General features: G+C 34.9%; 1 protein-coding gene across 1 annotated transcript; it reads left to right on the top strand.

Annotated features, from left to right (window-relative positions):
• The first annotated feature begins 10,752 nt into the window (after positions 1 to 10,752).
• On the top strand, positions 10,753 to 11,697 carry LOC121465506 (olfactory receptor 4K3-like). The gene has a single exon (XM_041678723.1). It carries the CDS (start codon positions 10,756 to 10,758, stop codon positions 11,695 to 11,697), a length of 942 nt encoding a protein of 313 aa, XP_041534657.1. The 5' UTR covers positions 10,753 to 10,755.
• The last annotated feature ends 1,942 nt before the right edge of the window (positions 11,698 to 13,639 follow it).

Below are 13,639 nucleotides of genomic sequence, written 5' to 3'. Positions count from 1 at the left end.
CATCTGCAACTGTGACATCTGCTAGTCAATAAAGATTACCAAAGCTACAACAATCTACTGAAGACCCATAATGAGGTAGGTTCATTTGATAAATAAATAAATAAATTTGAAAGTTATGAAGTGACAGACAATATCACCACCCAGAATTTCATAACATTTTTGCTTACATTATAGATGGTATTCTGCAAGGCTTATGTGATTTTTCTGACACATCCATTTTCCTGGTATTTGGACTTAACTTTGTTCTTGAAATGTTGACTGTTCCTTTTATGTTGCTAAGAGGATTAACACAAAATGAAATCTTCATCTAGGGGCTTTTAAACAATAAAAGCCCCTCAAAGCTAATTTATGGTCCTTAATAAGATTCCATAAATTTTAAAAGTTTATATTAATTCTATTATTAATTTTTATTCACTGAAGGAGTTCTAGTGAATCATACACAATGCTTATAAAAATAATGAAAGATAAAGCATTACTAGTTACTAAAATCTTTACATTATTTACTTTATAATCAAACATTAAATGTGCTTTTCATATACATTTTTTATTTTTTTTAAACATCTAGAGATTTTAGTAATCATGTAGATGGAAAATGAAGATCAGTGTTTAAGCACAGGTCTATTGTTTGATCCTGGACTTGTTAAAAAAATCCTGGGCCTTCATTTTTTCATTTTTTTAAGTTTAAAATAACATTTTAAGCCTTTCAGCAGGGTTTCTCCCCAGCTACTGCCTGTCTCTTCTTATCCCATCCCAGCTTGCCCCCAAAACCCTTTTCCATTTGCAGTGTCATAGGATCCCCCAACTCAGTCTGCTTTGGGGCTGAGGGTCTAGGGACAAAGTGGTGAGTGTAATTGTTGCAGGAGTTTCTTAATTCCACTGAGCCTGCACCTAGCAAGCCCATCCTTTTGTCTGCAAGGTCCCTGGCCAGAAAGTGGCCCTGCTCTTGTTCCAGGAGATCCAACCATCCAGAGGGGTAAGTGAATACCCGAACAGCTGGTCAGATGCCCAGGGAATGGAACCCGGGCAACGTCCAATCCCTTAAACTTTCTAACCATTTACCGGCTTCCCTCTGGCTAATGCCTTTCTCTACTTATCCCATCCCAGCTTGCCCCCCAAGCACTTCTTTCCATCTATGTGGTCCTTAGATCCACCACCACAGCCTACTTCAAGGTGGAGACGATCTGAGAGCCAACTCCAGTGCTGAGGGGACCTAAGGGAGGGCAGGCCAAGAAAAACCCTTAAGTACAGAGTAGGCCACAGCAAAGATCAGACCAAACCACCAAGACTCTCCTAACAGCATTTGAAGGAAGAGATGGGCAGGCGCCAATGCAAGAATTCCTCCAACAACCTGAAAAGCAACATAACACCAGAATCCAGCGAACATACGACAGGAATACTTGAACACCCTAATCCAGAAGAAGTATAGAAGATAGACTTTAAATGTAACATTATAAAAGTGTTAGAGACCATTAAACAGGGTGTAAAAAACTTTTTTAAAGAAATGGATGAGAAGACTAACAAAAAGTTAAAAGAAATGAATAAATCCCTCAAAGATACCCAAGAAAATCAAGAAGAAGCAATCAAACAGGTAATGGAAACAGTTCAACACTTGAAAAATGAAATGGAGGCATGAATAAAACACAAAATGAGAGAAGCCATGATATGGAAAATCTAGGTAAATGAACAGAAACTACAGAGAAAGTATAACTAACATAATATAAGAGATAGAAAAAAGAATCTCAGATGCTGAAGATACTATAGAGGAACTAAACACACTGATCAAAGAAAACAGAAAATCCAACAAATTCTTAACACAAAACATCCAGGAAATCTGGGACACCATGAAAAGGCCAAACCTAAGAATAATAGGGGTAGAAGAAGGAGAAGAATTACAACTCAAAGGCCCAGAAAATATATTCAACAAAATTATAAAAGAAAACTTTCCCAACCTAAAGAAGGATATTCCTATGAAGGTAGAAGAAGCATACAGAACACTGAATAGACTGGATAAAAAAAAATCCCCTCGCCATATAATAATCAAAACACAAAACATACAGAATAAAGAAAGACTATTAAGAGCTGCAAAAAAAGGTCAAATAATATGTAAAGGTAAACCTATCAGAATAATACCTGACTTCTCTATGGAAACCACGATAGCCAAAAGGTCTTGGATAAATGTGCTGTGGACACAAGAGACCATGGATACAAGCCCAGACTACTATACCCAGCCAAGTTTTCTTTCACCATCAATGGAGAAAACAAGATATTCCAGGATAAAAACTAATTTAAACAATATAGCCACAAACCCGGCCTTACAGAAAGAACTAGAAGGAAAATCACAACCCAAAAAAGCCAACAATGCCCACATAACTCAGACATCTAACAGCCCTCCATCAGCACAGTTCAAAAAGGGAAAGACTCAAACTCTACCACCAAAAAATAACCAGAGTTAACAACCACTGGTCATTAATATCACTGAATATCAATGGACTCAATTCACCTATAAAAAGGCACAGATTTAGAGAATGGATACGAAAACAGAATCCAACATTCTGCTATTTACAAGAAACACACCTCAACTACGAAGACAGTTATCACCTCAGAGTAAAGGGTTGGGAAAAGATTTTTCAGTCAAAGGGACTTAAGAAACAAGTGGGTGTGGCTATACTAATAGCTAACAAAATTGACTTTAAACTAAAATCAATCAGAAGAAATGGAGAAGGACACTTTATACTCATAACAGGAACAATTCATCAGGATGAAGTCTCAAACCTGAATATCTATGCCCCTAACATAAAAGCACCCACTTATGTAAAAGAAACATAACTAGAAGTCAAAGCACACACCAAACCCCACACACTAATAGTAAGAGACTTCAACACTCCTCTCTCACCAATGGACAGGTCAACCAATGGGAACACTCATCCATTGCTGGTAGGAATGCAACCTTGTGCAACCACTTTGGAAATCAGTGTGGCGGTTTCTTAGGAAATTGGGAATCAATCTACCTCAGGATCCAGCAATACCACTCTTGGGTATATACATACCCAAGAGCTGCCCAATCATGCTACAAAAGCATTTCTTCAACTATGTTCATAGCAACATTATTTGTAATAGCCAGAACCTGGAAACAACCTCGATACCCCTCAATGGAAGAATGGATAAAGAAAGTATGGAATATATACACATTAGAGTACTACTCAGCGGAAAAACTAAAACAAACAAACAAACAAAAAAAAACCAACGACATCTTGAAGTTTGCATGCAAATAGATGGAAATAGAAAACAGTATCCTGAGTGAGATAACCCAAACTCTAAAAGATGAATATAGTATGTACTCATTCATTAGTGGACTCTAGCCATAAACAAAGGTCATTAAGCCTAGAGAAGTCAAATAAATAGGTGAAACCAAAGAAAAACATTGTTAGATCCTCCTGGAAATTGGAAGCACACAAGATTGCTTGGCAAAAGTTGGGAGCATGGGGTGTGGGTAGTGCTGGGGTTCGGGGAATGGGAGACGGGGCAAGAGAAGGGACAAGGGAAAGACTGGGTAGATCTTGGGGGAACAGGAGGGTGGAGATGGGGGAAGGGCGGATATAGTAGCAGGGAAGAAGATATCTACATTAAGGGAGCCGTTTTAGGGTTGGCAAGAGACTTGGCCCTAAAGGGGATCCCAGGTGTCCACAGGGATGTCCCCAGCTAGGTCCTTGGGCAGCAAAGGAGAGGGTGGCTGAACTGGCCTTACCCCACTATCACACTGATGATTATCTCGAATATCACCATAGAATCTTTGTCTCTGATGGATGTAGCTATAGACAGAGACCCGCAACTGACTGAGCTTCCAAGGTCCAGTTGAAGAGCAGAAGGAGGGAGAAGATGAGCAAGGAAGTCAGGACCATGAAGGGTTGGTTCACCCACCAAGACAGTGTGCCTGATCTAATGGGAGCTCACCAAATTTAACTGGATCGGGAATGAACGAGCATGTGATCAAACTGGACTCTCCGAATGTGGCTGCCAATGGGGGCTGACTGAGAAGCCATCAATAATGGCACTGGGACCTGTTTCTACTGCATGTATTGGCTTTTTGGGACCCTAGTCTATATGGATGCACATCTTCCTAGACCCGTATGGAGGTTTAGGGCCTTGGACTTCCCACAGGGTGGGGTTTCCTGCCCTCTCTTAAGGAGGGAGAGCAAAGGAGGAGGATGAGTAGGGGAGCGGGAGAGGAATGGGAGAAGGAGAGGAAGTATAAATTCTTGAATGGAGAAATAAAAAAAGGAAAACAAATAACAGTTTATTGGAAGAAGTAAAAATATTAGTCTAAAATATATATTTAAGAAAAAAATCTGTCCGAATAGCCAATATGAAAAATACATTATTTGGAAAACATTGCTTCTGAAATGGGATGACCCTGTTAATGGTTCTCAGAATTTCCATAGTTGTTTGCAACTTGTATTTGAATGAAATTTTCCAAAATAGGTGTTATTAAATAAAGGTCATAGACAAGAAAATGCTAGATTATGTGCAAAAAGAAAATTTACATTAAATCAGTGTGTAGAGAGAAGAAATATTAACTCCAAAAAATTGGTTGGAGGAGTCAATAATATTGATTGATATTTGAATACTCATTGCAAGGGTTATCCTTTTTAATACTACTTATCCAAATTCTTCTCAGAATTTAAGGCAACCTTACAGGATTTTCCAATTGTTTTCCTGAGGAAAATAACATAATTGAATTCATCATAATGAATTTCTACTGATAGCATTGACATATGAATAAAATTCTACACTGTAGTTGCTTTTACTGAAATACAAATTTTATCATCCCACTTACCTCTTACCAGCTAGAAGAAACAACAGTAATTTTATGGGAAAGAATAACACAGAATAATCACTCTACTTTCAAAGCATTAACATATCTGGGGAATGGTTTTTATGTGAACTGTCCTTCTGAGAAACCTGCTTGGCTAATGGTAAACCACACATGCAGTTACCTGAAACTGCTCCTGAGTCCAAAAGCAGCCTGAGCGAGGTTGAGAGAGCAAATTGTCCTATGGTGTCACATGCTTTCCTTTGGCCAATAAAAGAAAAATGGGGTATTCCTGACATGAGGGACATTGCCATAATTTCTTGAGCCAATGGATAATTTCAGCATCTCATTTAATCGAAGTGTTAATGCAAAACAAAGAAACAAAAAAATCAAAGCACAGTCAGAAAAATAAAATAGTATTGAGAAATTAATATCTAGGAAGATTAATCAGGAAGTAAATGAGTTTAAAAATAGAGAATAATTTAAAATATTGATGATCAGTATTTGGAGAATATATAGAAAAAAATCTGTGACTAAATATTAGAAAGTCTCAATTCTTATTTTTTATTTTGCTGATTTAAATATCATGAAGGCATTAAAATGAGCCAAGAGAAACCACTAATAGTTCTAAGTTCTATCTGAGAAACACAGTCATGATATGACTCAATTTGTGCTCCTTAGTCACCATGTGTTCTGGTTTCCTTTGAAGGATTCATATACAATCTTCTTCTGAGAATTTCAGTTTTGGAGCCAGGGCATTAAATAAAATTTTCAGACTTTGGTGGCATAATTTTAGACAATAAATCTTCTGCAACACATTAAAGTGTTTATGTCTTTTTCTGTGAATCATTTGAGGAAGACTATCACTGGAAGAAAATTATTCTGTTATAATAAAGGGAAATAAACAGGCTTTGTACAATTCAAAATACTACAGTCCATGTAATTACAAAAGATAGTATCATTGAAAAAACCAGGCTAGAAAGAACACATGTAAGTTTTAATATTGTTGATATTCTTACTCACCTACCTTAATGTACACTTAAGAACCTGTTCTTGTCAGTTTTTCTTATTTTAGGTTTATAGAAGCCTATATTATGTCTATTGGCATCACATAATATTTATAAGAAATTTCTACTAATATTCACTGTTGTCCCATTTGGATAAAGATGCTAATAAAGTTACACTATACACATGTATGTACATTTTATCAACAAAATAACATGATACTTTGTGGAGTAATTGTTGGGATAATGACAATTTAGATACACCAACTGGAAAAAAAAATCAACTGTAGCACTTTAATTTTGTTATCTGCAGTATCTACTGCAACTCCATCTGTAATGAAATTAAAATTGAAGTGAAAGGTATACTCTCTGGTTTTTAAAACAATAGAATTGTTTATATTCCATGGGGTTAATGTTTGTGGCATAGACTTCATTCTTGCCAGTATCACATACAATTATGGAGCACATCATGCGACAAAGATTTGATGCAGACTTGACATGATTACTTTCACAGCATGGGTTTTGTTCGGTCATATCTTACATTTTTACAGAAAATGGTGACATATCTTCATTGATTATATACATACATTAAGAGACTAGGTATCAGAAAGCATCTCCTTAGTCCTTATTGGTGAAGACCATAATTTTGAAAAGTTGTCTAATTTTAATCAAAGCTGGGATAACTAAGATGGGTTAATCACTTTCTGTTTTCACAAATATGTATCAAACAGTATCACCTTAAGCAGAAAAATCCCTAATTGATGTCCAAAGTAATCATCTCCAACATTCTCATTTGGGTCAGAACATACAAGTGAATTTTACCCTTGGGACAATTTCAGGAGGCAAATATAGGTCTAAATGAGGGGAAGACTGTCTCTTCACAATATAGATGTCTTCATAAGCACACATTAGATATGTTTTCTTTCTGATCTGAAAGAAAATTTTGAGTACGGTAAGTTATCTCATCTCTCTGATATTCTTTCATAAGGTAATTCTTAAAATATTTCTGGTTATCTCTTTTTAGCTATACCCCTATATGTGGAAATGAGAATGGTTTCTTTGTCCTCTGTCATTATTAGAGGTCAATTAAAATATTTTCTCCACCTCTCCTATTTCATGTACTCTAATATCTACATCCAGAATGTCATCATTCTTTATCTGATAATCCATAAAATACTGCTAACATTGTCCTAATATTCCCTACTTCTTAACTGGATAAAATATATTTTAAATAAAAGACTGCATAGTAGATAAGATAACTTTCAGCATAAAAATAAGAGTAAAAATAAAAGCAAGTTAATTGGAAATTGTGAAAATCAGATATAAAATTTCTGCCAGTCATTGTCTGCTAGGACAAAGAGAATTAATTTTTGTAGGAACGAGTCCCCTGATTTTCTGTCAAATGCCAAGTGATATGCAACTACAAAAATGGACTCAACAGATTTTATTTGTATGCTTTTGTGCATACACATACATACATAAACCATGTGTGCAACAATAAACATCAAAGAAAATGGGCTACACAGTTGAGAAGTAGCATGGGAAGAATATGTGGGGCACTTGGAAGACATTTGAGGAAGGAAATTGAAGAGGGAAACATATGTGATTCTACTCCAATTAAAGCATATTTAAAAAGTAAAAAAAATAAAGCCAAAATCTAGAACAAAACATATATAGTAAAAAATCCACAACACAGCAATCATTCTGCCAACGAAGCAAGGTATTATAAGCTACTACTATTCAGAATGTTTTATTTTCATGTGATGTTTGAGAAGCTAGTAAAAATGGTACCAAATATTACAATAGCTTAAAGATTGTTATATATTCAATTTAATATGGGGTTATTTAAACACATAGTCATCAGTATCTATCACATGTTATCTTCTTAAGTTGTGTAATTATGACTATAACCATAAATACAGAAATTCAAATATTGAGACTGTTACAAAATTTACTATTTTGATAGAAGGCCAATCAGTACAAAAACATTGAAAAATATAATAAAATATTAATTTACTTTTAGATTCTTAGGATGATTATTCAGTTTGCTTCTGTTCATTAATTTTTTATTATACATGTAATTAAATATTAGATTTTCTTGGAGAATTATTACTAATTTAGATTCAAGAATTACAGAGACATTTTAATAAACATATTTCATTAGCTCTTTGAAAATACTAATAGATCATGGGCAAAAAAAAAAAAAGAAGAGTGAAGTAGTTGTTATGATCCTGAAAAACAATTCCCATACTGAATGTGTCCTTTCCATTTATATATTTCATAGTTGCCAAATGGGTATATTTGAACTTTATAGTAGTAAATATTTTAAAGAAAGGTGATATGAAACCACAGAGAAACCCTGTCTCGAAAAACCAAAAAAAAAAACCAAAAAAAAGAAAGGTGATATGTATGTGTGTGTAAATATCTATAAATCTGTTTGTGAAAATTTATATGTTCCAATAAATACATATGTGCAAATACACACACACACACACGTGTGTGTAAAGACATATATTACGCAACTATTTCAAATGAACATTAAAAATCTTTGGCCTTAACTTTACAAATAAAATTGTTTCAACATACAGTTTATTTGGATTCTTTTACAGCTTAATGGTTATTATGTGTATACTTTACTATGTATTTTCATAACCCATTATTAAATTTAATGATTAACAATCTTTAAGCTATTCTATTATTTGGTACCATTTATACTAGCTTCTCAATCATCACATGGAAACATAGCAGTCTGAGTAATATCATTAAAATAAGTCTGTTAAAGTATGGTCACTTCTATGAGTAGCTATAAGATACTTTGCATTCACAGAGGCCTGATACAACAGTGTCCTACATCTATAATACTAGAGGAGATTGTTTAAAAGGCATTACTTGAGACATGGTTCTACTTTGCAGCAGAGGTCCCAAAGGACAGTCTGACATAGCTCTGTAAATGATTACTCTCTCTTAGCGAGTACAGTTCTCTCATGATTTTCAAAATTGAGCTCAACAAACCCAACACCAATAGATATGCTAAAATGGAATGGGAAAAACCTAAGAGGCTTCAACAAAGACTCACTGCTGATCTAAAGGATACTGAGTTGGAGAAGTAGACTTCCTAAAGAAAAAGAATGCATTTATGCTAAAACAATTAAAAAAGAAGTCATGAATATGGAGGAGAACAAAGAAGAGAATTTGGAAGAATCCGGAGATAGGGAAGGGAAGGAAGAAATGTTACATTTATATCATAATATTAAAAATTAAAGAAATAATAAAAACAAAACCAAATAATTCAGGTTAACCAGAAACTTTCTGAAAGATTGAAAAAATAAAAAGTTTCAAGGAACAAGAATTCTGCTGTATAAATGGTGTATTTTCCTTACATATTTGGTAAATCTCTGAAAGGCATGTGTGTTTACTTACCTGCCAACATGCTTCTATAGCAGATGGTAATGTTATCTGACATTTTCAAAACTTTCTTGTTTTTCATTCTTACTCCAACCCTCTCAGTCCTTAGAAAATGGTAATGTAAAATAATTCTGATGATGAATTCAGGGCTTTCATTGTTCATCTGATCTAGGATAAAATAAAGTTGAAAAGCAACATGAGAGTCAATATAGTGAGCAGAAAGGGGTAATGACTACCCAGTATCTGGCTTGAGTATTGTCCACTAGATCAGTGTAAGCACCCTGCTTGTGCTTTGATGTGAGTGATTGTTGGTTACTGAAAAACAATATCATACTCATCAAAAGATGGCAGTTAAAGAACAGCTATTCTTGCTTGTTTATGTAATTTATTCTGCTCTTTAAAAGAACAAAAATGATCAATAGATAAATGAAAAAAATATACCGATGATAGATTGATGACAAATGATATATTACTCATGTCAGGAAACTATAATATTTCAAAATGTAAGGGCTCTCAAGATTAGTTTATGCAATTTAAGATCAAATTTTATACTGCTAAGATTGAACTAATTGTGATTTTCAGTGCTCAGATCTGAATATGCTTTGTTGTATTCTTTGGTCAATCTGTTCCTACAGGTATTTGCAGTGGTATTTTGTTAATCAGTTTAGTTGAATAGATAAGTTCAATGGTATACATTTATTAATGAACAACTGTGAACTTATCTTTTATTTTTTTGTTTTGGTTTTGGTTTTTCAAGACAGGGTTTCTCTGTAGCTTTGGATCCTGTCCTGGAACAAACTCAGATAAGGCTGACCTCGAACCCACAGGGATCTACCTGTTTCTGCCTCCCACATTCTGGGATTAACAGTGTGCGCTTCCACCACCCAGCTTGTGAACCTGGTTTGTACATTTTAGCCTGGTATTTATGTACATCTTATATGGTGTTCTGTTCCTAATGCTTCCTCACTGAGGTTTTCAAATCATTTACTTTATAGTTTTAAGCAAAATTTAAATTTACCAATGTCACAGAAATAATTCTACTGATACCCAATGAGAAAATTAAGTATGCGGCCAAAAATTTTAGCATCCTATCAGACCATTTGCACTGTTATTCAAACGAACTCCCCACCAGTTTCCAATATTAACTCTTATTTCCATTGGGGAATGTTATGATTGCTAGTGACAAATTCAGACAGCTTATTTAAGAAACCACATATTTTGCTTTGTTTTGTGGTTGGTTTTCACATTGCTGTCCTGTTTCTGTATTGCTCTGTTAATAGAAAAAAATCCTGATAGAGTGTATGGGTAATAGACACACCTGATGCTTCTCTTTGTGGGAAGTTGCTCTTGGCTCATTAGCTTTGACTTGGGCAGCAGTGTCACTCATTGTTGCCTTAGATTTCTCTTTATATGTATGTATTTTTATCTCGGTAAGTTTCAAAGTGAATGTTAAGTTCTATAAAGAGAGTAGCCTTCCTCATATGGCTAATTCATAATCTTTCTTAATTTGTAGATCACTTCTGAGGACTCAGTGAAATGGAAGGAGGCAATCAGTCCTTGGTGTCAGAATTTATATTTTGGGGACTTGCTCACTCACAGAGTGTTCAGGTCATACTCTTTGTGATGTTTTTGGTACTTTATCTGCTCATCGTGTCTGGAAATATTGTTATCCTTGTTTTAATCACCACTGACCCCCATCTCCATTCTCCCATGTACTTTTTGTTGGCCAATCTGTCCTTTGTTGATATGTGGCTTTCTTCTATTACTACTCCAAAGATGATATCCGACTTCCTCAGGGAAAACAAGACCATCTCTTTTGCAGGCTGCATGTCCCAGGTCTTCTTTGCCCATTGCATTGCTGCAGGAGAGATGGTACTGTTGGTGGTGATGGCTTATGACCGCTATGTGGCCATCTGCAAACCACTCCACTATTTTACCATTATGAACCTGAAAAGATGCATTGGGTTGGTGTTGACTTCCTGGACCACTGGCTTTATACATGGTATAAGTTACATAGTCGTGATTGTCCGGTTACCTTTTTGTGGTCCAAAAGAAATTGACAGCTTTTTCTGTGATATGCCATTGGTAATCAAGTTAGCATGCATAGATTCTCATTATTTACATACATTAATGAATGCTGACTGTGGGGTTGTGGCTGTAACATGTTTCATTCTGTTGCTCATTTCCTATACATATATTCTTATCACTGTTCGCCAGAGCTCTAAATCTGGTGCATCTAAGGCCCTATCCACATGCAGTGCCCACATCACAGTAGTTATGATATTTTTTGTACCCTGTATCTTCATCTATGTGTGGCCACTCAATATCACCTGGTTGGACAAATTTTTTGCTGTGTTTTACTCTGTTTTTACACCTCTCCTAAACCCAGCCATTTATACATTGAGAAATAAAGAGATGAAAAATGCTATGAAAAGGTTCATAAGCAACTTTCTCCATTCCAAAGGGACTTCTTTGTAGGCAGACTTTCTTTCTAACCTTTCATTTCCCAAATAACAGACACAAAGGCTTAATCTTAATTAGAAATGATTGGCTGATAGCTCAGGTTTATTACTAACTAGCTTTTACAACTATAATTAACCCATTTATATTAATCTATGTTTTGCCAACATTGGGTCAGAATTTCCACATAAGACGTGACCTAACTTAGGAAAGGGTTCTAAACACACAAAAACTGAGTCAAACTTGACTTCTTGGAAACTGCCCTTCCACATATAGGCTAGCAGCAAGTAAAGGTGTAGCTCCATTAGGAGAAGGCTTCCTGACTGGCTCATTGCTAGCAGAAAAAAAAATGTGTGCAACCTTTTAAAGAGGCCCTCCTGCTATAAATGGGGCTTATGAGCGGCAGGTGATATACTACTTGGATGCAATGTGGACCCAACATCTCCCAAGAGTTTGGACAGTAATTGTGGAATCTTGCTGGTACTTCTGCCATGAAGCTAGATTCTCTAGGAATCCAGCAGGGTAGAGCCAGCCAACAAAACAGAGGCAGAAGTCGTAGCCATATGGCTTAGCAGTTTAAAGGCTCATGTGGTCATAAAGAGATAATAGATACACAACAAAGACAATTTCAGACAGAAAAAAAGCCTGTAAACAGGTTGCAATATATTTAAAAATGTACAAAGGCTTGGGAGAGAAAAAATGATTCAATAGTCATAAAAAATGATTTTAAAATAATAAAATAAAGTTGTTGAAAAAGGAAAAAAGTAATATAAAAGGAAAAAACACATAAAGATGGGAAATACACAGAGAGTCTTGGTTCTATATGTTATTGAGTTGTCTTTAACTTTGTTAGTTACTAAGAGACACTGGATTATAATTAAACCAGCCTATATATTTTAAAAATATCTTGACTTCAAAATATAAGTCAAAATGTGTGTTGCTTTGGGAGAGGCTATGCTTTTATTTCTACAGGAAACAAGAAGATGTGGGTTCATTCTGGGTTAAAAAAAATCAGGTTTGATCAGGGAAGACACTCAGAAAACTGTATCTACAAAAATAAAAAAAATAGCTAGAAGAACTACAGGAAACATAATGTACATTTTACCTGCTCAAACATAAAGCAAAACAAAAAATTCAGCCGACTTGTGCACAGCACATATTTATACATACAAAGCATGCTAACTTTGAAAGTGTATATATTTTCAGGACAAGAGGACCACATACGAATAAAAATGTGTAGTGCAGGTAATCCAGCATTTCAAAATGCCCCTGTTATTGTCTCCTCAAATTTTGCATCAAAAAGAACTTCAAGGCTATTGACTGAGATAGTACAATGTTATGGACTACACCATCCAGGATTTCATTATTATCCCCGTTTTCTCAATGTTCCCCTAATGATACCAACAATCAGACAATAGGAAGTAGTTTGGAGAATGCAATGTCCACATTCCCAAAACATGGGTTATGGATGTTTGTTATCATTTAAGGGGAGGGAGTTGGCTACAACTTGCTATTGGTTATAATTAGACAATGGGATTAAAAAGATTTAAATTGAAATATCTCTTTATAAATGAAAAGAGGATATGATATAGAAATAAGATAAAGGTATATTTTTAATCTACTTTAATCCAAAAAACCACAACTCTTAATCTTAAAATATTTTACATTGGTATGGATTTTGGTTTATTGAAACAAAATTGAATTTCATTATTCCGTATGTACATTTCCATTCTCGCTTTGGGTATTGTTCTTATGCAGCTCATTTAAAAGTGTAAAGTATATAAAAATACAGGTTAGTAGTTAGTCATCTATAGTTATCAAATTTATAGTCACATTAGGTATATTTTCAAGGTTAAAAGATATTTTACATAGATGCATGGTCTTTAAACATTTCAAAGACCTACAGAAAATGGCATTTAAAATATTTTAATAACTTGAGGCTATTCTTGACAGTGCGACA

The sequence above is a fragment of the Microtus oregoni genome, unplaced genomic scaffold, assembly GCF_018167655.1.
Source record: "Microtus oregoni isolate MIOR12 unplaced genomic scaffold, Mior012 000031F_ref0000149, whole genome shotgun sequence".
Classification (NCBI taxonomy): Eukaryota; Metazoa; Chordata; class Mammalia; order Rodentia; family Cricetidae; genus Microtus; species Microtus oregoni.
The sequence above is the reverse complement of the archived record's forward strand: the minus strand, read 5'-3'. Positions and strand labels throughout refer to the sequence as shown.

What these genes read in the sequence shown, in the direction of transcription:
- LOC121465506 (XM_041678723.1), top strand. Translation starts at nt 10,756, where the DNA reads ATGGAAGGAGGCAATCAGTCCTTGGTGTCAGAATTTATATTTTGGGGA.